At 38.0% G+C, this 26,736-nt stretch overlaps 1 protein-coding gene across 2 annotated transcripts; it reads left to right on the top strand.

Annotated features, from left to right (window-relative positions):
* The first annotated feature begins 1,066 nt into the window (after positions 1–1,066).
* Positions 1,067–25,295, top strand: SCRN1 (secernin 1). Of its 2 annotated transcripts, XM_032237706.1 has the most exons (10): positions 1,067–1,253; positions 2,394–2,448; positions 4,590–4,749; positions 11,217–11,398; positions 16,687–16,889; positions 18,374–18,568; positions 20,117–20,282; positions 21,644–21,824; positions 24,272–24,431; positions 24,688–25,295. In XM_032237706.1, exons 3-9 carry the CDS (start codon positions 4,591–4,593, stop codon positions 24,428–24,430), a joined length of 1,245 nt encoding a protein of 414 aa, XP_032093597.1. In that variant the 5' UTR covers positions 1,067–1,253; positions 2,394–2,448; position 4,590; the 3' UTR covers position 24,431; positions 24,688–25,295. The 2 variants fall into 2 exon arrangements, with proteins under 2 accessions (XP_032093597.1, XP_032093596.1); XM_032237705.1 differs by lacking the exon at positions 2,394–2,448 and having other exon boundaries at positions 1,068–1,253.
* The last annotated feature ends 1,441 nt before the right edge of the window (positions 25,296–26,736 follow it).

The raw sequence follows: 26,736 nt of genomic DNA, 5'->3' as shown, positions 1-26,736 counted from the left end.
GGACAGTCCTATGTAGAGTACCTTATAATAGACTAAATTATCTGATATAGTCAAAAGACAAAGGAAAGCCATCAGCGGGTTTAGGGAATTTCAAAAATACTTCATAGGAAAATCCCTCGAACCTACCCAATAAGTGGTCTGAAAATGTTATTAAAAATGGAATGGAACATCTTAGAAAAAAATGGAGCAGCACAGGAAATGCACTGTAACATTTCAAGGCAGATCACACAAAAGATTTCATATTTCATAATAATACAGCATTTGACCAATTAGGTATTTCCTATCATATGCCTGCTGATCTTTCTAATGTCTGGATTTTATTTTATTTTATTTGCTATCACAATTATAAAAATTAAGTGATCTTGCAACATAGCAGTAAGGTTTAAGGTTTGTGATGGGGACACATACCTGCCTCAATCATATTTCCTCACTCATTTTAGTGTCAGCCTAATATGGAACTATGAAAAGCGAATCCAGAGTCTCCAGTTTAACATTTTTGCTTCTTGCAACATATTTGCTTTATCTCTCCCATCACAATCACTATAATTCTTCAGATTATTTTATTATTATTTATTTATTTGCTCTGGTAGAGTATAAAACTAAAAAAAAAACCCACCCAAAACAGCTAAAAACATAAAATCTGATAGGCAGTTCAGACTATAATAAATTGATACCAAAATAAAATCAACAAAACAAAAGGGGCTTTAGACAAATCATTAACATCAACCTCAGCTTTCTTAGCTTTCCTGGACCCCACCTTGGAGGGTTCGGGAAAGAGAGGGAAATAATGTTATTATTTCTACCTTTCCCTCCTACTTAGCAACTTGGTTTGAGATGTCACTTTGTTCATACTCAGAAGCGCGGCGCTCATATTCCGCACCCTGGGCGAGGCCGATGTTTCCGAGGTGCCCCCTCCGCCGCTGTCTGATAGAAAGAGCTCCAATCCCCTCCTCCCGCTGTCGCCCGCCCTAGTCTCGCCGCAGCAGCCCCGCCGTCTGAGCCCAGCGCAGGGAAGGCGAGCGTCAACTGCTGCGACAAAGGCGGCGCCACCGGGCGGTGAGGTGGCAGAGTAGTCGCTGACGTCCGCCCTCCCTCCTCTTTCTCTTCTGGTGCTGCTGGCGAAGTTGTTCACGTGGGTGGGAGCCTGGCTGTTACCTGGAGCCGAGCCTCTTTCCCCCTGGTGTCTGCAAAAAGAGAAGCAGCCTCCGGCGGAGGAAGATCCACGGAAAAGCGCCTCGAAGGTGGCTCGAGAGGTAAGTCGTTCCTTGCCGAAAGGGGGAGAAAGGATGCGCTGTGATGCCAGCTGGGCGTCAAGGGCATGCCCGCTGCTGCGCATCGCCCATGTGAACCCTTTCAGCCCGGCCTCGCTTCAAGCTCTGCAACCTTCAGGTTCCGAGCGGCGGAGCGCTTTGGGATGATGAACAATCAGCGCCAGTCTAAATCGCCTCAGGGAGTCTCGCAAGGCTGCAGCCGGATTTGTGGGAGGAAACGAAAAGGCTGTGGATCGCCTTTGCCTTTTCTCTTTTTCCCTTCCTTGTGGATGTTTTTACTAGAAAGAAACCAGGAGGATCAGAAAGAGCTTCAGAGCTTTTAGGATAGTGATGCCTCAACAGTAGGCGGTTATTTTTGCAAGAGGATGTGACGATGATCACATCCAGCAAAAAGTTATTTTAAAAGCTTTGGCCTATGGTCTGTGGCTCACAATCGCTACTTCAATGCATTGATCAGGGTTAGCATTAGGTTGGGTTCATGCATTGGGCTAAGCAGTTTTAATTTGGCTTGGTTGGCATGTTGTCAGAACTCACTGACTTAGGTCTGAATACTGTGGTGCTGTATGGTTTAATGAACCAACCCCCACAGTTTTTCTTAAGGTGCTAAACCAGGACCAAACAAATCATGGTTTTGTGCAACTTGTATGATTATGCATGGAAATCTTTTCCTGTCACTCAAATATCAGATGACATTATGCTCCATAGTATAGTGTGTGGAATATAAAATTTGATTCACTGAAGCTTTATAGGCCTTTTCCAACCTGGCCCAGCCTAGATATGTTGGAATGACAACTCCCTTTATTATTCTCCAGTTTTGGCCCCATTTGTCTAACCTTCTAAGTACTGTAGTCTTAACATGTCTGGAATGCACCAATTGATAAAAGAATGATAAGTGGGGGGGGGAACTCCATCAAATTTTTAGGGCTTACTTGAAACTAGAATAAATTATAGATTGTATATAATTCAAGATGAACAGTGGGTCTTTTAAGATAAGACTGTAGCTGCTTATTACAGTATGCTCATTTAATTATGGTGTTAAATATCTAGCTGATTTTGACAACTGATGGAACCAGAGTCAGTATAATCATCATACATAATAAGCTCTATCTCTTTCATTTACAGGTATGACTTATCTTTTAAGGAGATGAAATTTGTGCATATGATTACTGCTTTGTGTGTATGTATGAATATTTTAAGGATATGTATATGCATATCATCTGAAAAATGTTTACAGGGCTGTCTCAGTTGGCTGCCTTTAAATAATAGAGAGGGACAGATTGAAACAAGAACCTTTGCTGCAATTTGCAAACTGCTAGATGCAATCTAAAATTATGAGCAATATAGTCCTGGCTCATAATCTGAAAAACAATGTTTTAAACAGTCTCAGTTTAAATTACCATTAATTCAGTAATTCTTCAAAGCCAAGCTTTTGTATTTTAAGATTCAATCTTTGCCTTTACTGCTGATATGTAAAGAATGCAGTGTAGGTTAAAGATTGCAATCTTTAATATAACTGATTAGCTCTGCTAAAGGCATTTTTTCCTCAATCTTTTTGCACTTAAATTGAATTATGTGCCCAGAACATTGCTTTATACCAATATCTATTTAAAAGAATTTGTTCTATTATGCAAGTCTTGTATATTTTAGTCAGTTCCATGATTGAAGTGAGTCCCAATGACATTTGTAGGTAAATACCATCTTTTTTTTCTTTTTTTTAATATATTTGTAGCTGTGCTTTTTTATTTGTATTATAGATAACATATAATCAAATAAATGATTGTTACATTCAAAATCACTATGGGATGTAAGATTTTAACTGTGTTTTCCTAGTCCTCTATCTATACATCCATACAAGATCTCTGGCCATTCTTGAAAGGAGTCATAGGTTAGTAGCAAAGCACACATAAGCCCAAGTATAATCCTTGGATCAATTCCTGATTTGCAAGTACAGGTTTTCCCCCTTCCCTTCCCTCCCCTTCTCTTCTTTTCCATCCCATCCCATCCCATCCGATTTTCTAACCCTTATTAATCTGCCAACTGGATCCTTATGCATAATAGTGAATTAAGATGGGTGTGCCTTTTTTTTTTTTTGAAATGTCAAAAAATAAAATGATGGGGTAAAGTATAGAAGAGGTACTGCATAAAAAATACATATAAATTTTGAAATATAGAAGTACAAGTCCCTAACTATGGGACTTGTCCATTATTATTATTATGTGGTTAATCTTTGGTGAGATTCACAGCCTTTGGGGCTGGTTGGTAGCTCAACAGCTCGAGTCTATTATTGTTATTTCCAAAATAACTTTGGAATTGTTGTCCTAATGATCTACATATTTTTTGTTTTTGAAGCAATGAAATGTAATAGTTACTAGTAAGACTACGGCCTTTAAAGCAAATGTCAAGTGTTTTTCAAACCATTGGAAAATATAGAACTATTCAGTTATATTCAGCAACAATTATTTTGCATCCAGAGGAAGCTTTTTAAGGATACAAAGTGTTCTCTTGAAAATGTATCAAATATACAGTTCCAAAATTTCTGAGAGTGTGGGTTATTTCCTTTCACATTTAGCTTCTGGGTGACATAACACAGTGTCTTAGGAAATACTGTGTTTGATGTGTATAAAGGCCTGGCAACCTTAAGCTGTTACAGTTTATGCTGATACTGGGAATGAATCCAGGTTAAGAATTTGATGTTCTGAATTTAAAACTATACCAACGGTGTTGGCCTGGCATCTTTAATCAGAAGTTTCGCAGCTGAGGTATGAAATTGATGTGTATAAAGGGCAGGGAGGGCTGGATATCAGAAGATGTCATCTTTTTTTCAGTCAGTCAGAATTGCTTCTGCACAACTACTAAGAGTGCTACAGCTACAGGCATAGAGATTCTAGAAGACTGGTGTTCTTACTATGAAGCAAGGTTGATCACTTTGACAAGCTCGCTTGTATGTATCTTCTAAGTTTGTTTTCTGGCCATTCTTTTGTTTAGTATGGCATTCATCAAAAGTGATAAAGGTATTTTATCTTGGAATAAACTATCAAGGCAGGCATAATGACTCAAAACAATAATCAATAAAACTGAATTGTGTCCTCAGTTTTCATGTGCTAATTCCTTTTAAAGATAGAAAATAGTAATTACTCTCATATCCATCCAATCAATCATGGTTAGCATAAGGTTATATGCAGTTGTTAAATAAATAGTTTTAAATGAATAAAAAAAATCCTATATATGAATTTGTACAGCCAGTTCTACTACAGGTTCTAATCCCGAAATAAGGCAAGCTCATATCTTTAATATATACTTGTACCTTTTATGTTTTAGGATGGATGTAGCACCTCCCAGTTACTGTTTTGTTGCATTTCCACCATCTACTAAAAATGGCCATGTAGTAGTTGGAAAAAATTCTGCACGTCCCCGTGATGAAGTTCAGGAGGTAGTTTATTTTGCTGCTGCTACTTATGATCCAGGAAGTAAAGTTGAGGTAAATAAAAATATTTGAGGTTCTGGCAAAATATTTTTGAAAATGGTTGAAACACTGTAGAGCATCTTAAAATACTATTTTTCTTTTCCTTCCTTCCAATTGTCTGTCCCCAGTTGGTTCTGTTTATCTGAGACAGTGTACAGTTAACAGAGATTAACAGATCTTCTTTATCAGATATCAATATGTTCATCATAACAGCAATATTCCTATTTTTCAAAGAAAGATTGTGATATATTTAAATCTTCTGTTTAAATCTGCAGAAAAACACCATAAGTATTTCAGTAGTTTGAATTTATGTGGCTGTTGGATCTTCAGTAATGGGATTAGATAAATTCACTTGTCCCAGATGGTCAATTTTAGAGCTTTTTAAAAAAGAGTAGTCTATTTATAGCCATGTTTGGTTCTTCAGCATTGAGATTATAGACTCAGCTATCCAGATTTTATTATAAATATAATATTATTATAAATATATTATTATAAATATAAACATAAACACAAATATAAATAATATTAATATTAACAATATTAATATTATTATAAATATAAATATTACTGCTATTATTATTATTATTATTGTACAATTGTATCACAGCGGCCAGTTGTTTCGCCGGATTTGGCATTGGTTACTAGTCGGGCCCCACCCAGGGGCCTAGGACGTCGTAACGTATTTTTGTAATATGCGTGCAGATCCAAGCAGTGCGGCTTTTTGCATTTGACTGATGGTGATTTTGTCAATTTTTAACTGTTTTAAATGTAATTCCAGTGCTTTTGGAATAGCACCCAGTGTGCCAATTACCACTGGAATTACCACTGCTGGTTTGTGCCATAGTCGTTGAATTTCGATTTTTAAGTCCTGGTATCTTGCGATTTTTTCATGTTCCTTCTCGGCGACCCTGCTATCACCTGGTATTGCGATGTCTATGATTGTGACTTTATTTTTCTCAACCAGTGTGATGTCTGGTGTATTATGCGCCAGTATTTTGTCGGTTTGTATACGGAAATCCCACAAGATCTTGACCATCTGATTTTCGGTGACTTTTTCAGGCTGATGTTCCCACCAGTTTGTTGCTGTTTTAATATTATAATTTTTGCACAAATTCCAATGGATCATTTGTGCTACTGAATTGTGCCGCAATTTATAATCAGTCTGCGCGATTTTTTTACAGCAGCTGAGTATGTGATCAACAGTTTCGTCAGCTTCTTTGCAAAGTCTGCATTTGGCATCATCAGAGGATTTTTCGATTTTGGCCTTAATGGCATTTGTGCGGATAGCTTGTTCTTGCGCAGCCAGGATTAGTGACTCTGTTTCTTTCTTTAATGTACCTGTTGTTAGCCATAACCAAGTTTGTTCACTGTCCACTTTATCTTTTATTTTTTCCAGAAATTGGCCATGCAGTGCTTTGTTCTGCCAACTCTCCATTCTTGATTTTATCACATCTTTTCTGTATTCTTGTTTCGTCTGTTGGGCCTTCAGTAGATTTTTGTTCTTTACTTCGATTAATAGATGTTCTTGACTTTCTTTTAAATAATCAGCCAGTGCATGTTTTTCTTCTTCAACTGTTTGCTTCACTTGTAATAATCCTCTGCCACCTGATTTTCGGGGCAGGTACAGTCTATCAGTATCACCACATGGATGTAAACTGTAGTGCATTGTCATTAGTTTCCTGGTTTTTCGGTCCAAATCAGCTTGTGTCCAGTTAACTATACCAGCTGTGTATCTTATAACTGGTATTGCCCAGGTATTTATGGCCTTGATTGTATTTCCACCATTCAATTTAGATTTCAAAATTTTCCTAACTCTGTTGGTGTACTCTCGCCTGACAATAGTTTTTACTTCTCCATGCTTGATGTTATCCAACTGCAGAATGCCTAAGTATTTGTAGGCTTCATTTTCTTTGCATTTAATTAATTGGCCATTGGGCATTTCAATTCCCTCACATGCAGTGATTTTGCCCCTTTTTATGGATACAGTGGCGCATTTTTCCATGCCAAACTGCATTGAAATATCGGTGCTGAATACTCGGACTGTGTTTGTCAATGATTGGATTTCTATTTCTGACTTTCCATAGAGTTTCAAATCATCCATATATAGTAAATGTGAAATTTTTTCAGCTTCTTTGGCTGTTTGGTAGCCTAATTTCATTTTTTTTAAGATTACTGATAGTGGGATCATTGCGATGATGAAGAGAAGAGGTGAAAGTGAATCACCCTGGAAAATTCCTCGCTTGATATTAACTATTCCGTAGATCTCATTCCCTACTGCCAACTCAGTTCTCCATTGTTTCATCGCCTTTTCAGTAAAGGATGTAATATTTTTGCTAATACCAGTTGTTTCTAAGCATTTTATGATCCAACTATGTGGCAGTGAGTCAAATGCCTTTTTGTAATCAATCCAGACCATATTCAAGTTCGTTTTTCTGTTCTTACAATTTTCTAATATCATTTTATCAATTAGAAGCTGATCTTTGGTGCCCCTGCTCCTTCTTTTGTTGCCTTTTTGCTCTACTGGCAAGATGTTGTTTGTTTCCAAATAATCCATCATGTTATCTGCAATAATGCCTGTGAGTAATTTGAAGGTTGTTGGCAAGCATGTTATTGGTCTGTAGTTTTCAGGTGTTGTTCCTTTAGCTGCATCTTTCTGAATCAAGTATGTTTTTCCAGTTGTCAACCATTCATCAATTTGGCCCTTTTGTAAAATTTCATTCAGTTGCCTGGCCAATATTGCATGTAAACTGGTCAGATATTTGAGCCAGAAACCATGTAATTGGTCCTTTCCAGGTGATGTCCAATTCTTTACCTTTTTAACTCGATTTTTGACCATCTCAGTTGTTATTTCTAATACTTGCATTTGCTTGTTGCCAATGCTTTTCTCAAAGTCATGTATCCACTTTGCTTCCTTGTTGTAGTCCTTTGCATTTTCCCACAATTCTTTCCAGAATTCAACTGTGGCCTGTTTTTCTGGTTTTTCACTTTTGGTGTCACCATTTACATTAAGACTTTGATAAAAACGCCGTTGGTCTGATCGAAATTGCTGATTTTGTTTATATTGGATGATTCGTGCCTCATATCTTTCAATTTTTCTAGCTGTTGCTGTTATCTGCTGTTTTACAATCTCTACAGCTTCATTGATGTTTCTTGTATCCAATCTATATCGTCTGATTAGCCGATCTATGATTTTGTTGTTTTTAAGCCGTTGCTCATGCATGTTCTTTAAGTTACTAGCATCTGCCCTTAATTTTTTGATTTTTTGTTCTAAACGGATTTTCCACTTTGGCTTTGATGCTTTTTCTGTTGTGTGACTAGGTACTTTAATTTTAATGCCTAGTTCATTAGTGACTATTACAGCTGCGCTGTACATTAACTGGTTTGTTTCCAAGATGGATCCCGGTTCAATTGTTGAAAACACTGCATTAACCATTTTCATGATAGGGGCCAAAATTTTCTTAGGCACAGTTTTTAGTGATGGTAAACGTTGCCTTTCCTCATTAAGCAGAAAATACTCCATGATCTTATCCTTCAATTCTTTTTGTTTTTGAGTTAGTTCATCAGTTGGTTCAGTGATAACTGGTTCTAGTGGTGGTGATGTTATTTCCTCCCCGAGAGTTTCTTCTGGGAGTTCTACTATAATGTCTTTAGTTGTGTCTTGAATATCAGTTATTTCCGCTTGTGATATTGTTTTTTGGGTTTTGCAATTTGCCTGAATTTCCTCATGTTCAACTTCACTAAACACTTTATTCCGTATAATAAATCGCCTTTGATCTGCTAGTCGTTGTTCACTAACATTTGAATCTGGATATTGTTGTTTCCATAATTCATACATTCGCTTTAAATAGCCTCTTTTTTCTGGCTCTGAGTTGTAGTAACAGGCCATTATGGCACGGTTTTCATCTGCACTATATTTTTGTCGTTTTGTTGGCTGGTCCACTTGTAGCCCACTTGTCGACGGATGTCCAGGGACCCCAACATCCGCCGCGGCCCTTGTTAACCCGCGCGACGACCGATGCGGTATGGAATTCTTATTTGTTTTTTTCACCATATTGTATGGGTTGGCGGGGTTTTTTTTTACGGGACCAGATGCCAACCTGACCCCAACCCTCCTCCTTTCTCATCCGGGCTTGGGACCGGCAACGGCGGAGTTATTATTATTATTATTATTATTATTATTATTATTATTATTATTATAGAACAAAGTAGGCCCCTGGGTGTGGCCCGACTAGTAACCAATACCAAATCCGGTGAAACAACTGGCCGCTGTGATACAATTGAGTAATAATAATAATAATAATTAATAATAATTAATAATAATAATAATAATAATAATAATAATAATAATAATAAACAACTTTGGGCTTGAACTTTGGGCTTGAAAAATGTGCTATATTATCCGTGCAGCGAGGAAAAATGGAAAAAAACAGAAGGAATAGAACTGGGAAATGGAAATATAGTGAAAGCATTAGCAAAGGATGATGGTTACAAGTACCTATGCATATTGGAAGCAGATAACATCTTGAATGGAAAAGTCAAAGAGTCAATGCAAAAGGAATACATCAGGAGGGTCCGCAAAATATTAAAATCAAAGCTGAATGCTGGAAACATAATTAAAGCCATTAATACATGGGCAGTTCCAGTGATACGCTACTCAGCTGGAATCATCAACTGGACTATGGCTGAACTGGAAAACCTGGACCGGAAAACACGCAAACTTTTGAATATGTACCACGCCTTACATCCATGATATCGACAGGTTGTACCTGCCAAGAAAAATAGGGCAGGGGGCTGTTGCAAATCCATCAAACTGTAGAAGAAGAAAAACAAAGTTTGAATGATTATATGAACCAAAGTACAGAAAAATTGATGCAGGCTGTGAAAACAGAGAACAGCATAAAAACAACAGAAAAAAGTCAGAATATAAGGAAAAACAGCTGGATGACAGATTAAATAGATGGAAAACCAAAGCTTTGCAAGGACAGCATTTGAAAAACTTTGAAGGAAAATGTAATGACAACTTGACATGGACATGGCTTAAGATGGGAACTAACAAGAAAGAAACAGAAGGTTTAACACTGGCTGCTCAAGAATAAGCACTACAAACTAATGCCATGAAAGTGAAGATACAAAAATCCACTGACAACCCAAACTGCTGACTTTGCAATAACAAAGTCGAAACTGTTTCACATTTAATATGTGAATGCAGCAAAATTGCACAAACTGATTACAAAGCATGATTACATGACCGAGTTGCTAAATTAATCCACTGACCATTATTTTAAAAATATGATTTATCTGTATCCAGAAAGTCATGGGAACATAAAGTGGAAAAAGTTATCGAAAATGAGAAGGTGAAGACCATGTGGCACTTTTGAATACAAATGGGTCGTCATTTGGAGAACGCCAGATATCACGGTTGTAGAGGGCCGAAGTGTACAGTTTATTGATATCGCTGTTCCTGGATATGCCAGAGTTAAAGAAGAAGAACTAGAAAAAATAATGAAATATTGCGACTTGGCCATCGAAACTACGGCTATGGATAAAGCATGTAACAGTGATACCCATTGTCATCGGGGCACTTGGCACCATGTCCAAGAATTTTACAAGATACATCCACAAATTGCAGCTTCCTGCAATAACACAAGCGGAACTGCAAAAAACTGCACAACTCGGAACATCTTATATTTTAAGAAGGTACTTGGTTGATACCTAGGACGCTGACAGCAAACTGTATCAACCATTAGCACTAGTCACTGGTATTTGTAATACATTTTTGAATGTTCAGTTGGCTGAGTTTCATGTTTAATAAATAAAGTATATAATAATGCATTCATGACCTCAACACATCAGGAGTTATGTGTTAAGGTCATGAATGCATCTGAAATCTTTAATCTTTAAAATCTTTAAAAAGATTGTAGGCATAAGTCACCTAGCTCCTCTTATAACTCTTTAAGGCTGCTTATGTAGTTCATACTTAATTATAATAAGATAATAAACTACAATACAATGGCTTTCTCTAATCTAGTTTCACTCATGATGTTCAGACAGCAATTCCTAGAATTTAGCCATTGTAGCTGGGGATTTTGAACATTGCAGGTCGAGGAAGAATTTATTAGGAATTTCATGAAAACCTGAATGCTTTAGTGTTTATTACGATAAAAATTATATGTAGTCCTGTCCAAAATCTAAAATGTCATTAACATTTTAAGATGAAGACTGAATAATAATTTGATCTAGTAAACTACTGGCCTAGAAATTTGGAGACCATGAGTTCTAGTTCTGTTTTAGCCATGAAAACCATCTGGCTGGCTTTGGGCCAGTCACTTTCTAAGGCCAACCCACCTCACAGGGTTGTTGTTGCAGGGAAAAGAGGAGGAAGATGCAGCATGATGAATGTTTACTGTCTTGAATCACTATAAAGTAATAAAGGTGGGATAAAATTTATTAAATAAATAAATGAATCTCCTTTTTCCGTACAGTGCACATACATTGAAATAGATCAAGTACCTAAAACAAATGCTGTTACACTGAGCAGACCTTCCTGGCTCTGGGGGGCTGAAATGGGAGCCAATGAACATGGAGTCTTCATTGCTAATGAAGCTGTGTTAGCCAGAGAAGCAGCCTCTGAAACTGAAGCTCTCCTAGGAATGGATCTTGTGAGGTGAGAAGCTCATTTTATGAACAAGGAATTTATGGGACTGGTCCAGAATACTAGCAGATTAAAACAATTCTTTCATTTGATATGGTGATTTTGAAAATCATACAAAACACTGGAAGTAGACAGACAGACAGACAGACAGACAAAGCCAAATCTGGCCCTAGGTTCTACCTCAGTTTATCTTCCCAATAAGCATCTGACCTGCAAGATAATTCAAAAGCAATTTATTAGGGTACCTTGATAAAATGAGATCTTTCAATGAAAAAGGAAGGAAGAAAACCTTGAACCTATGTATGCCTCCTTTTTATAGTTAACACAACAAAGAAAATGCTAGGGGAAAGTTGATTGGACAGAGTAAAAGTAACCTCCCTTTTGCATAGGCAATCAGTTACATGTAGTCAAACCAGTAATGGTATTCTATTCTCTTCACTACCGGTTCAGTAGCATGCGCAGAAGGTCCATGATGGCGTCAGGGTGGGTGGGCATAGCCTCGCACTGCCGCCACCGAGCAAACTGGTGCGAACAGCAGCATATCACCTCTGAGTCAAACATGTTACATATTTACATCCCATAATATCATACATGTTCACTAAAATGAGGTCTGACATAATAAGGGGTATAATTGGAGGAAAAAGGTTGTTTGAAGTTCACAAAAGAAATAAACCAGACCACCCCAATTTGTACTAACAAACTTTTTCTTATCTCGAGCTAGTCTACAGCTTGTTTATCAGTTTAAGAATGTTAAAAGCTAATAAACCTGAACATCATTTTAAAATGATAAATAAATCAAATTGAAATACAAAGTATGTTAGTTAACAAATTACAAAGCCCATGTCATTTGCCCCTCAATAGAGTAAGTAAGTTCGTGCATACGTACGTACTTTTGGTAATATTATTGCGTTGGTCACTCTGTTTTAAAAACAAAATATATGCAAATATAGGGATGCACATGAAGTGTATTTGAAGATTATACATGAAGATTATATACAAATTATAATTCTTATTTCAGACTTTATGAAGTGAAGCCCACAGTTCAACCCTGAACTAGCAATATTCTGTTCTATCAGTGTATTGTAGTATATTAATGTTTTTTTTAAAACTCTTGGGGAAGATCTAGCAGCTAAAGCTACATATTCTCTGAGATCAACTTACGGACCCAGAAAATCCATCCATCCTCCCTCCCTCCCTCTTTCCCTCCCTTACACACATAGAAATTCATTCCCTCCATTGTTTCGTCCTACATTAATAGTAATTATATTTGACATATTTTATTGTAACCCAAATTCATTATAACTCCAAACTTGTTTGCTTGTTTGTTTGTTGGATTTATATGCCACCCTTCTCCCAAATGACTCAGGGCGGCGTACAACATTTAAAAAAAACATATTACAAAAGTTAAAAAGGAAATTAAATAAAGTATCCAAAAACAATTAATATTAACAATACAATTTTAAAAATTAGATTAAAATTAACAATTAAATTAATCATTTATTTTATTCTGTTCAGGCCAGGCCAGCTTGCTGGAAAAGCCAACTTTTTAGGGTGCGTTGGAAGGACCGGAGGTCGGGGATTATGCGAAGCTCCGGCGGTAGTTCATTCCAGAGGGAAGGCACTCCCACAGAGAAGGCTCTCCCCCTGGGGTCGCTAGCCTACACTGTCTGGCCGCCAGCACCCTAAGGAGGCCAACTCTGTGGGATCGCACTGGACGGTGGGAGGCTACTGGTGGCAGTAGGTGGTCTCGCAGGTACCCTGGGCCTAAGCCATGGAGTGCTTTAAAGGTCATAATTAGTACCTTGAATCACACCTGGAAAACAACCGGCAACCAGTGCAGGCCGCCTAAAAGGGGTGTAACATGGGAGCACCTAGGTACCTCCATGATTACCCGCATGGCTGCATTCTGGACCAGCTGAAGCCTGCGGGTGCTCTTCAAGGACAGCCCAATGTAGAGAGCATTGCAGTAGTACAGGCAAGAAAGGATGAGGGCATGAGTGACTGTGCACAGAGCATCCCGATCCAGGAAGGGGTGCAACTAACGTACCAGGCGAACCTGGTAAAAGGCCACCCTGGTCACGGCTGTCAGGTGTTCTTCTAAACTAAGCTGCGTATCCAGGAGGACTCCCAGATTGCAGGCCCTCTCTGAGGGGGCTAAAATTTCCCCCTCAGTTTCATATATATGTTTCATAAAGTTTCATATATATGTTGAACAGGAGGGGTGAGAGAACCAACCCCTGGGGCACCCCACAAGTGGCGTGCCTGGGGGTCGATCTCTGTCCCTGTGACTGATCCAACAGGTAGGAGAACCACTGTAAAACGGTGCCCCCCACTCCCAACCCCCCAAGTTGTCGCAGTAGGATACCATGGCTGATGGTATCGAAAGCCGCCAAGAGGTCTAATAGGACCAGGACAGAGAAGCAGCCCCTGTCCCAGGGCCGCCAGAGATAATCAACCAATGCGACCAATGCCGTCTCCATGCTGTACCTGGGTCTGAAACCCGACTGAAATGGATCCAGGTAGGCAACTTCATCCAAGTACTGGGGAAGCTGACGTGCTACCACACTCTCGACAACCTTCGCTACAAAGCGAAGGTTGGAGACCGGACAATAGTTGGCTAAAGAAGCTAGGTCCAGGGAAGGCCTCTTAAGGAGGGGCATCACCACAGCCTTCTTCAAGGCAGTGGAAAAGAACCCCTCTCTCAATGAAGCATTGGTAATCGCCTGGAGCCAGCCTCGTGTCACCTCCCGGGAAGCCGAAACTAACCAAGAGGGACACAGGTCCAGCACACAAGTGGCAGCACTGAGTCTCCCCATAATCCTGTCCATGCCCTCGGGGGTCACAGGGCCAAATTCATCCCAGATAGTGTCCACAAGATTCATCCCCATCGACTCGCCCGAATCTACCCAGTCAGAGTCCAAGCCTGTCCAGATCTGAGCGATTTTATCCTGCAGATACTGAACAAATTCTTCAGCCCTACCCTACAAGGGGTCTTTCCCAGTTCTTTGGTTAAGTAAGGAGCAGGTCACCCTAAACAGGGCGGCTGGGCAGTTATCTGCGGATGCGATACGAGCGGACAAATGTTGCCGTTTTGCCGCTTTTATTGCCACTAACTAGGATTTAATATAAATTCTTACTAGTGTTCAATCAGATTCGGACTGGCTGGCCCTCCAACCACCCTCTAAGCGTCTTTTCAAGTGTTTCATCCCCCGGAGCTCCTCGGTAAACCAGGGAGCTACCTGGGATTGACACTGGGTCAGAGGCCACAAAGGCATAATGCGATCCAAGGCCCCAGTGACCTCCCTATCCCAGGCTTCCACTAGGGTTTGGTCGAGTTGTGAGCAAGCAATTCAGGAAAAGTCCCAAACTCCATCAGGAAACTTTCAGGGTCCATCAGGCACCTGGGGCGGAACTGTCTAGTTGGTTCCGCTTCCTTGCGGTGAGGAGTAGCAGTATGGAAGTCAAGCCTGATGAAGAAATGATCAGAACATGACAAGGATTGGATAGAAATATCCCCTAAATCTAGATCATTCATCCACTGCCCAGAGACAAAAATCAGGTTGAGCGTGTGTCCCCTGTTATGGATGGGGTCTTGAATTAACCGAGTTAGGTCCATAGCCGTCATGGAAGCCATGAACTCCTGAGCTGATTCGGATGTCTTGCCTATGGAAGGCAGATTGAATTCCCTCAGGATCATAAGCCTGGGGAAATCAACCGCCAATCCGGCTAACACATTCAGCAGTTCTGGCAGGGCTTATGAAATGTAGCAGGGAGATAGGTATGTAACAAAAAGGCCCACCTGAACTCCAAGGCCCCATTTCACAAAAAGGGAATCACGCCCACCTATCTGAGGCACAGTGACCTTCTGAGTTCCAAGACTTTCCCTAATAACCACTCCACCCCCCCACCCCTGCCCTGGGCTCTCAGCTGGTGAAATGCCCGGAAGCCTGGTGGGCATAATTCACTAAGGGGAACACCCCCCTTATGGCCCAACCAGGTCTCCGTAATGCACGCCAGGTCTGCTCTACCCTCTTGTATGAGGTCGTAAATAAGGGGAGCCTTATGTACCATGGACCTGGCATTAAGTGACACCAGCCGGAGACCAGGATCCTGTAATCCTGAGCACCTGGGAGTGCGAGAAGGGCGATGAGGGTTGGAATGCGCGATTGCTTGTAAACCGCGAAGCCACATCCCCCGAACATAATTTGGCCCTTGGACCCACTATATCTGCCTCTCCCACAAACAGTAGAGATGGTGAACCTTCCAATGGAATGGGGGAACCCCCCAATGGAATGGCTTAATGTCTCCCCGGAATCCCAACCTTTCCCAGCACTTCCGACCCACACCCATTAGTTAGCTCTGGCCTGTGCCCTGGCAGACTCCCCGCCAGCTAATCAGAGTGTTCTTGACACCCCCAGCTAATCAGACTGTTCTTGACACTTTTTTTTAAAAAAGTTAGTAGCTTGTATTTCTGCATCCTTCTCCTGTTAAATAGAATTTTGTTCAGTAAGCTATTTTATTCGTTTAAGCACTTTAAGGAACCACGAAATATTAATGTTTATCCAACACCCTGCCCATCTAGAAGACAACAATTTGCAAATCTATCTGGAATAGATTTCAAATTATCCAGCAGCATTTTTAAAAATAGTAAACAATTTTAGGAATTTATTCTTTTCCTCTGGCTGCCAATTTTCTACTACAAAATTATTCTCCTCCTCTTCCTCCCTTTTCTCTTTTTCATAAAGCTGATCTACAGGTGATACAGATTAGGGCTCCAGGAAGTAGCCAAGATAGATTTGCTCAATCTAGCACCCTCTGTTGAACAAGATGCTGGTTTTGCTTTCTGGGAGCTTATTAACATAATACCAACATAGATGAATAGCATCAGTATGGAGAGTATTGTGCTTGAAGAATATTCACAAAAAGACAGGGAAATCCTTTTTTATTCCACCATTTATATTTGCTAAGGACGTCTCTTTTCAATATGTGAGGCTAATTGTTGCATTGTTGTCATACAGTTGACTTTGTGCTGTTTTACAGTACCAATTCCCCAGAAAAAACGTGCAATCATTATTTGTTTAAACCAGTGCTTTTTCAACCTGGCAATTAGCATGCTAGGTGAGGAATTCTGGAAGTTAAAGTCCACACATCTTCAAGTTGCCAAGTTTGAAAAACATGCTTAGACTTTATTTAATTACTCAACAGACAGCTACATTGCTTTCTTCTTTTCTGTATATAAATTAAAGATAAATTCTAAGTGCTTCTGTAACTAGGGTGGCTTTTTTTAATTCCTTTCCCAGACTTGGGCTTGAAAGAGGTTCAACTGCTAAAGAAGCTTTGGATGTCATTGTCTCGCTGCTGGAAGAATATGGTCAAGGTGGAAATTACTATGAAGATGGAAATATGTGCCATACTTTCCTGTCTGCTTATCTGATAGTAGATAGAAAAGAAGCCTGGGTGTTGGATACTATTGGAAAATATTGGGCAGCAGAGAAAATTATAGGTCTGCTTTAATTTTAATTTTTATCCTCATCCATTACTTATAAGAAAATATAAAATGTGAATTTCCAATGTGACACTGTATAAATTCAGATTTTATTTCTTGTATATACTTGTATTTTTGTTTCATCACCCAACTGGAGTTCTCCAGACAGCTTATAAAATAGAAGTTAGAAATCCTCAAATCTGAAAGTCAAAAAACAAAATGGACCTGAGTTCAAAAAGAACTGCAGAGTAAAATGACTGGTGTAAGGGTCTTCAAATTGTTTCTAAAAATTAATCATTTAGAACTCCTAAAGTATGAAAACAGTTTTTCTCTGACTTTCACTAAATCATGAATATCCAATAGATAATGAGGCAAATCACTGTTTGCTTCACACATCCACACACCACATACCACACACATATTGGCCTAGCTGTTTGATGTTTTCCTGCCAACCTAAATTTTTGCCTCTACCCTACCCCAATGCATTGTTTTCAACCACAGTCTTAGGCAGTTTACTTCTCCATCCACCTGATGTTACTGCTCTCCATTTTTCAGAGTTTTGCCATTTGTAATAAGAACTGTTCTTGAAGTTCTTACCAGTTCTCTTTCTGGCTTGTTCAGTTCTTCTCTCTCTTATTCTCATTCACATTTTTGTGTCCTTCTTAGATAAACCAGTCAGGAAACACAACTAGATGAGCTAAAGTTACTTTATTATAAGGCTACATCACAGTAACAATCTTGCAAGTCTGACTGTACAAACTCTTCCCATCACCATTTTAACCATCTAATCAATTGGGGTGGGGTGGGATGTTCCTTCCTAAGATTCTTTCTCTGATCCTTAAGTGACCATGAACTTAAGTGACTTTAAGTGATCCTTAAGTGACCTTTCTTGTTTGATTATTCCCTAGGCAGCATCTCTTTCCCTCATCCATAACCTCCATTACACCTCTCCAGTAGTCTCCCTGTTCTCTGCCTTAAGATTAAATCTTTTTAACTAGAAAGAGTGAGACAAAATAAACTTCATTTAGCTTTAGCCAGGCAAGCCTCTTTTCTTCCATCTTGAAGCTTGGATTAAACTTTTGTTCTTTCTAACCAGACAAGGGAGTTTGAGGCCAGTCTCCTATCTTGGCTTATAAGCTGCTAAGCATGTTTTATTATAGAAGAAAGTATGTTGATTATTTTTCTGAATGGGATTTATATATTAGGTATATCTGCATATTTGCAAATCAATCTAGCCACTCTGTGCATCTATTTTTGCTACCTTCCTTAAATGTGACAGACACTTGAGTGAATGGAGAGAGGTTTTGCTATTTATTATAAAAGCAGCAAAGGTGAGAAAGAATCAGTTTGTCACTACTTTGCACAATTCAGTGGAGCAACTCTTCTAAATCTGTTACAACATTAGCACTTAGCTAATAGGATTTTATTGAATGCAAATTGGATCTCACTTTAGTTTTTTTAATGCCATATTTTATTTAGATGTTTTATTTTTGTTTCTATAGACGGAGTGAAGTGCATTTGCAACTGTCTGTCCTTAACTACAAAAATCGACGCAGAGCACCCTGAGCTTAGAAGTTATGCAGAAAGTAAAGGATGGTGGAGCACAGATAAGGAGTTCAATTTTGCTGAAATATTTTCCCGAGTTGACGATTGTTCAAATTGTTGTTTGGGGAAGGAGATCTTAAAAAAGCAAGAAGGCAAGTAACTTTGTTGCCCATAGTCTGATTCAAACAGTACAAGATTAGAGCAGGAGGGCAACTTGACAATTTATTACAACCAATGGCAAAATTTTTAGAGAGAATAAATTAGATAATGTATGCATAAAAGGGCACAAGAGAAACTTGGAGCAGAGAATTCCAGGTCCTATCCCGGTGATGATCTCATGCAAGGAATTCACCCATCAACACACTTTGCATAGGAGAAGATTGAACAATTCCTCAGAAAATTTAGAAATAATCTTTATTGCATTGCACAGTTGATTAAATAGAAAATGATAGAAAAGTTGCAAATTCATTCTGCAGAGAAGGATGAATTCCAATTGTCTAAAAAGAGGGATTGATAAAACCACACATTACATTTTGCATCTATTTTGTTGCCCTTGCTCTTTTCTGAATTCTAATAATTCTGTTTAACTTTACCCTCAATATTAGGCTGCAATGTTCAAAGTGATATTTGAGAGAGTGAGTTATATAACAGAGGAATTTCCAGTTAGATCTGGGGCACAAGCATTTGAACTATATTAGGGGCCTGAAAAAGAATGATGTCATATTGAAAGTAGGTGGCAGCTGGGGATTGCACAAAATCTGGGAGGTTGCTTAGTTTTGGCACACATACATAAGGGCACCAGAAAAATCTTTATAAATCACAATTCCTTTACAGGCATATGTGTGAAAGGGAGATCTCTTTGATGTACCGCCTCTTTCCCTGCATGTATTATTGCAACTTGCATTTTTCCTATTTTTGATATATCTGTGGACTCTGCTGGATCTTTTCCTTTGTCTCTTGGCAATAAATAGAGAATAACCATATTGCATTGTGTATGGATGGTTTTGAAGCAAGCAGTTTCATATACATATGAACACACACACACACACACACACACACACACACAAATATCAGGGGTTGGCTGCTACGGGTTCACCTGGGTTCAGGAGAACCCGTTGCTAACGTTATGGCTGGTTCGGAGAACCTCCAAATGCTCCCCCTTGCTGTGGTGCAGGAGGCCGACTAGGCCATGTCTACGCCCACACAACATCTGGGCAGAGAACCCGTTGCTGAAATTTTTGAAGTCCATCCATCCCTGATATACATATACAATTATGTATTATATAAATATATAAATTATATATATTATTTTTAAAAAGTAAGATTAAAAATTAATACTAATATAAAGTAAGAAAAACAAAAGAAAATCAAAGTGTAAGCTTTCCTTTCAAGAAAGGAAAAAAATAGAAAACGAAAGAAAAATATTACAGAGAAGTGGTTTCCATTTTTTTTACAGCAGTTATAAGTATGATGATTAATTTTCTTTCTTATTCTGTGTCCATTTTACCTGTTATTATATGTTTGCAGCTTTTCTTTCACTGATCTATTCTACTTAATCATCACACATTCATTTTTTCCCTATTTTAGTCAAAAAGCCTCACATAACCTGTTACCTCCCAGATGAATTGGCACAGAAGAGGGTAGGTTTTTCCTCCTGAAGTGATCATGCTAAATTCCCAATTTCCATGTTTTTCTTCCAGGCAACATCACTGTGGAAACAATGATTGACCTATTACGTAACAAGGCTGATGGCATCTCTGTGGATTCAGACTCTTTTCTTACAACAGCAAGCATGGTGTCCATCTTACCTCAGAATCTGACTTCCCCATGCATTCATTTTTTCACTGGCACACCAGATCCATCCAAGTATGTTAGAAGACCAGCATTTTTAATAGTCTCAAAAATTAATTAATTTTACATCTTGGATGGGTAAAATATACATTATTCACTGTATAAGATTATGTAAAGAAATGTTCAGCATTTTGTTTTGTTTTTTCAAATCTCTGGGCATATTTTTGCAGCTGCTAATTTAAATCTATCAGTAGTTGAGTAAAGGCAGCTTTGTAAGAGTGGAAAAAAAGATAGATGAGCTCAAACCAGCCCAGGTTTGAGATCCAAAGACTGTGCTCCCATTACTTGCCACAGCTCCTGCACAGCTAGTAATTCTAAAGCAGGAAAATGCAAGTAGATAAATAGGCACGGCTTCAATGGGAAGATTACTGTGTTTCATACTTCATACTGGCTACATGATAATGGAATCATCTCTCAGATAACACAGGTTCCTTTGGCCCGAATTAGAGATGAGCACCAACCCCTTGAATCGGTCATAGCAATAGCAATAGCAGTTAGACTTATATACCGCTTCATAGGACTTTCAGCCCTCTCTAAGCGGTTTACAGAGTCAGCATATTGCCCCCACAGTCTGGGTCCTCATTTCACCCACCTCGGAAGGATGGAAGGCTGAGTCAACCTTGAGCTGGTGAGATTTGAACCGCTGAACTGCAGATAACAGTCAGCTGAAGTGGCCTGCAGTACTGCACCCTAACCACTGCACCACCTCGGTTCTTGACTGGACTGGACAGAGAAAACCTTTAACCTTTATAATACATCAAGAAATATTATATTGGCTCCAGCATTGTAGTTTGTCCATTACCTGCAAGCTTTTTGTATTTAAGACATCAAAAAAAATTTTTTAATTGGAAATGATGTTAAATTTATTTTTAGATGTAATAGAAATTTGAACAAATTTTTGTGAATTCCAGATATTAGTTCTAATCACAGGATATTTCAAGGGAAGAAGGATTCAGAAGCAGCAAAAGGGCACTGCACACAATTCCTAAAAGTAGCACAAGTCTATTCCAGTTGATATGAATAACTCTGTACAAGAAAATTGCAATATTAAAAGCCTATATGCTTGAAGGGATATTTTATGTGACATAAACTTGCTGTTAATTTGTGCAGAATAGTGTGATAAAACAGACCAATTAAAAAAGTGATCAGTGGCAATAAAAATTCCTAACATGATTATTTAAGTTTTAATATAATAATTAGCAAAAGTAATTAGAGTTTGTCGAAAGCATTGCATATATTTACCCTATTCTTTAATGCAATTGATATGCTCAAATTTATTTTGGGTAGGTTGTTTTTGTTTGTAGGAAAAGGTGCTAGGTGACAATGTAATCTGTAACTATAATTACTCAGTTGGTCATTCATATAACTTTTTTCAGGTCTATATTTAAACCTTTTATCTTTGTGGATGGTATGAAAATGGTACCTAAAATTCAATCACCCATTTTTGGTAGTGAAGATCCTGTGAAAAAAATTCCTCGGTTTCAGGAGAAACCTGATCGCAGACATGAACTGTATAAGGTACAACAGCAGGCCCGATTAGTCTTAGAGAGTGATGAGGTAAGGCTTCCAATTCAATTTTAGAATATTAATTATTATTAAACTGATTGAATTGTTCAGTCCATATTTGCATTTTAAAAGCAGTTCTCTTATACTTTTATAAAATATATTAAGGTTGTGCTCCTTTTATTGCTGATTGCTTCTTTGCCTAATTATAGATAGCTTAATTCTATATTATACATGTTGACGTTTTTGTAATCAGAAAGAGACATGCATTGTAATGGGAGAAAAGAAACTTTACACATATAGTTGAAAACTGAATGTTACTTTCTGTAATTACTGAATCTTTATACTGGTAGGTGAAATACTTAACAATATTATCTCCAACTGCTTTTTTCCAGCATGCATGTCCAATATAGCACTACATGTAGTCCTAACTTAATGTCTACTTGTTCAGTGACAGTACAATAGGGCTAAACAAGGATACTTACAATAGGTCCTCACAGTTGTGGCTGTTGCAGTATCCCCAGTTACATGATCACAATTCGAATGCTGGGCAACTGGCTCACTATTATAATGTTGCAGCAATCTGCAATTACGTGAACAATATTTGTAACTTTCACTGCCAATTTTTGACAAGCAAAGCTAATGAGGAAGTGGGTAGGCAGTCGCGAAAGGCATTCCTGTGATCATGGGTTGCTGAGATTGCACATTACTCACCTAATGATGGCAATTGAGGCTGCTGGAACTGCTGATGCAAGTTGGCATGGTGATATGGCATTATGTCTTACAGATATCCCAGTTCCAATTACCATCACTAAGCAAAAAATTATTTGCATCTGTATTTATATCTGAAATACTTACAATAGTATCTTCAACTACTTTTTTTCAAGTGAGCATGTGCACTATAGGAGATGGGCAGCCATAGAAACTGAATGAATGAATGAATATCCCAAAGGTGCTTTTTTCAAAAGGCAATTGGACTTTCTAGAGTCCTTTCAACAGTTCCAAGAAGGCTCCACACCAATTTGCACCACTCAGCTGACCCCGATGACACAGATAAACCTCCAGGTGACCTTAAATATCTGTCTGCAAGGAGTATAAATCCTTCCATTCCCCACCATCCAATTAGAGCTGAAGAAGCTTCTTGGACAAGAAGTGTAACGTCTTCATAGAAAAACCAGAAAGTCCAGTTGCCTCTTGAAAAAAGCACCTTTGGGACAACCATGACCTGGACGACTGAGAATCTCAATAGATCTATGAATGAATGGCGGTTTTGTCAAAAAAATTAATACTACAATTGTTCTTCCCAAGATGCCACCATTTTTTTCCTTTTATAATTTTAAGTATTGTCAATTAAAGGACAATACATGCAAATAGCAAAAGGAATTTGGAAGTTTTTCAAAGCAAGATGATTGTTCCCCCACCCAGTTATAGCTGAAAAAAAATTAGAGAAATAATTGTAAAAAAATAGAGTTTTTCTAGGGGAAGTTCCCATTTGTCCTAATCTCTTTCATGGGAAAGTGTTTTTATAATCATTTTAATATAAATCAGCAGTGTGCAGCAGTAGCCAGAAAAGCTAATAGAGTTCTTGTTTGTATAAGTAAAGGCATAGAATCAAAATCATGTTATGTATTAGTACTGCTTTATAAATTCTTAGTAAGACCACACCTGGAATACTGGATCTAGTTTTGGTTACCACATTACAAAAAAAGATCTTTGAGATTTTGAAAAAAGTGCACAGAACAGCAACTAAGATGATTTTAAAGGCCTGGATACTAAAACATATGAAGAATGGTTGCAGGAATTGGGTATGGGTAGCCTAGAGAAAAGGACAACTATAGGTGATATAGCAGCAGTATTCCAATATTTGAAGGGCTGCCACAAAGATGAGGAGAGCCAACTTATTTTACAAAGCACCAGATGGCAAGACAAGAAACAATGGTTGGAAACTAATTAAAGAGAGAAGCAACCTGGAATTAAGGAGAAACTTCCTAACAATGAGAACAATTAACCAGTGAAACAGCTTGCCTTCAGACATTGTCAGTGCTTCATCATTGAAGGTTTTTAAGAAGAGACTGGACAGCCACTTGCTTGAAATGGTATAGGTTCTCTTGCTTGAACAGGGGTTTGGATTAAAAAACCTCCAAGATCCCTTCCAGCTCTATACTGATTGAAGTATATTTCTTGCTGTATACTCCAATCTTCTCCAACTGGTCATCTTCTATATGTGTTTAGTCAGCAACTTTCAGAATTTTGACATGGAATTCTAGGAATTGCAGTTCTTACACACTTTTTGATAATTCTGAATGTTGCAAAATCTGGAAGTAACCAAGTTAGGAAAGTCTGGATTATAACTTTTTTATTATATGTAAATTTAATGCACAGCATTTCATCCTTTTTAGTTTCTTGAGAATTTTTATATGGATGCATTTGTAAGCATTTGTATAAGATTACAGCTTAAATCCTTTTAATCACTATTTCCTATTGGCCTTTGCATTCCTTAGGAAAAAGGTCAGACATTAAGAAGAATAATGTTAAGCCTCGAAAAACAGGGCTTGGAAGCAATGGAAGGCATTCTCTCTAGCTCTGAGATTCTTGATTCTTCAGAAATAGAAGACCTTTTTTATGACTGTGTAGATACAGAAATAAAATTCTTCAAATGAAGTGAGTCTTCATGTTTTTTTCCCCACATGCATATTCCTATTTCAGCAAATGTTTTTCTAAAAGTAAAAAAGTCAGCTTAGAGGTTAATATTCTTCTCTATCTCCTGAACTTAAATTACTTCAAAGCAATTTTTGGCATATATAAGAAGTTAAGTTCAGTACATTTTGGTTATTTTGCTATATGTATATATTTCTCCTGCATTTTAGATTGGCATTTGTAATTTGTAAACTAAGACTTTATTTTTTTTTCATTTCAGTGCCCATAGACACTGTTAGCCTTTGCACAAGAACATAGAACTCTTCAAGCCTTGAAAGATAATCTCACCATATTGCCGAATTTGGGAGGAAATATTCGACTTTCTAGAGAAACTTTCCTCAGTAGCTGTATCCAGTTAACATCCTTTTTCATTATGTGTTGTCCTGTGTATATTGCTAAAAGAGAAGATTCACTGATTGGTTCAGTTAGTAGATGCATGCTGGCCGGTGTAAAACTGGAATTTTTGTTTTATTTGAGTGACAAAACTTTAGAAATGAATAATTTTAGAAAAGACTGTAGAAATCTTAATGTTGTTTTCAAATTAATCAGGATCTTTTGAGAACTTCCCTTCAAAATATTGATTTACTTTCAAAAGAAAGATGGTCCACTTTATAACTTCTAAATGATATTTTTGAACAGAATATGTGGAAATGTTTAAAAAAAAGGAAATTCCATTAAAAAGGGTATAACTTTTAGCAATGGAATGCTTTCTCACTAATGCTAGTTTAAATGAGAATGAAAACAATTTACATAAACCTTAGAGCAGTGTTTCTCAACCTTGGCAACTTGAAGATGCCCGGACTTCAATTCCCAGAATTCCCCAGCCAGCATTCGCTGGCTGGGGAATTCTGGAAGTTGAAGTCCGGACATCTTCAAGTTGCCAAGGTTGAGAAACACTGCCTTAGAGAAATAGCCCATCTAGTTCTCTATTCCACATTATTTCATATTTCTTTGTGCTGCGTTTGAAACATGTTTCCAAATGTTTGGTTTATCATGTTCCCAATATTATTGGAAATCTGTTGGAAAGGTTTCAAGTGAGATAGAAGGTGAGGATATCTTCTATCACCTTTGTTTTATGCAGCTAATAAGTCACTTACTACTTTGCCAAATAGCAGCAGTCATTTATAGCTACTTAAAATAGTAGAACAGGATCTAATCCAGTAAACAATTACCATTGTTATATAATTATGAATACTAAGATAGCCTCAGATGAACAAGGTTTGCACACTTTGATTGACAGACACTTAATGAGATCAACATATTTGCATTTGCAGCAAACCAAGATTGAGTTAAAATGTGTGGTAATGACATAAGAAACTCGCACTAGTGTACTTGCATCTCATTGTCATAGATATATAACTTGGTTTTTGTGTTATAATGCATATTTCCCTCATATCCCACATTCACCAATAATATAAAATTGGAGTTACTTTCTTAAAGCAATTTGAAAGTGAAAGTGTTATTTACCTCCAGGTTTTTGCATCCTGAATCCATTCTCCTAAATTGCTTATTGTCCATGCATCCAGATAACATTGGACATTACCAAGTTCATCTTGGCCATCAGCAAGTCATTCCTCCTACTGTTGACTTCTTAATGAAAAGATGGATGTATGGAAGAAAGTGATTGTGAAAGTGAAGCCATCAGGCAGTGACAGGCGGATCAGATTCTAATCTCAAAACTATGGTGCTAATCCTATAATTGAAAACATCAGGATTCTGATGTTATAAACATTTCCAACTATCAACTTCCAACTAAATAATTGTGATCAGATCACAAATGCTGTTTATACTGTTAACTAGGGAAACTCATAAAACAGATGTCAAGAATGACACACAGATTCATGAGGGAAATAATAGATTTAAACATTATGCAGGAAGCTAAGGAAAGTATTTTTCCCCTGTACAAGGAATTAATTTTCAAGGGCCAGACTTTTTTTTCTAGTTTTTCCAATATATGTTGTCACTATGGAGATCTACAGACTTTCCTTAGTGAAGCAATGTATCTTATATGGACAGTTTGTATAGCTATTATTTTATGGTTTAAAATTTCAAAGAATAATGGCATTAAAAGACAGCTGGAGAAGGGGAAAAATCCATATGGTAAATGCATTGATTTATGGACACTTTCTGTGAAACTCCAAATGTTTCAACTATGCTTCAAGATTTGATCATGCTCTCTCCCTGAGGATGTGTTCGAATGTATAATACCTGATTGAAGCAGAATTAGTACATTTTAGGTATTTCTTGTAGGAGGTTGCTATCAGGAGTT

Source organism: Thamnophis elegans, chromosome Z (assembly GCF_009769535.1).
Source record: "Thamnophis elegans isolate rThaEle1 chromosome Z, rThaEle1.pri, whole genome shotgun sequence".
Taxonomy (NCBI): Eukaryota; Metazoa; Chordata; class Lepidosauria; order Squamata; family Colubridae; genus Thamnophis; species Thamnophis elegans.
This window is presented reverse-complemented; position numbering and strand designations above follow the sequence as displayed.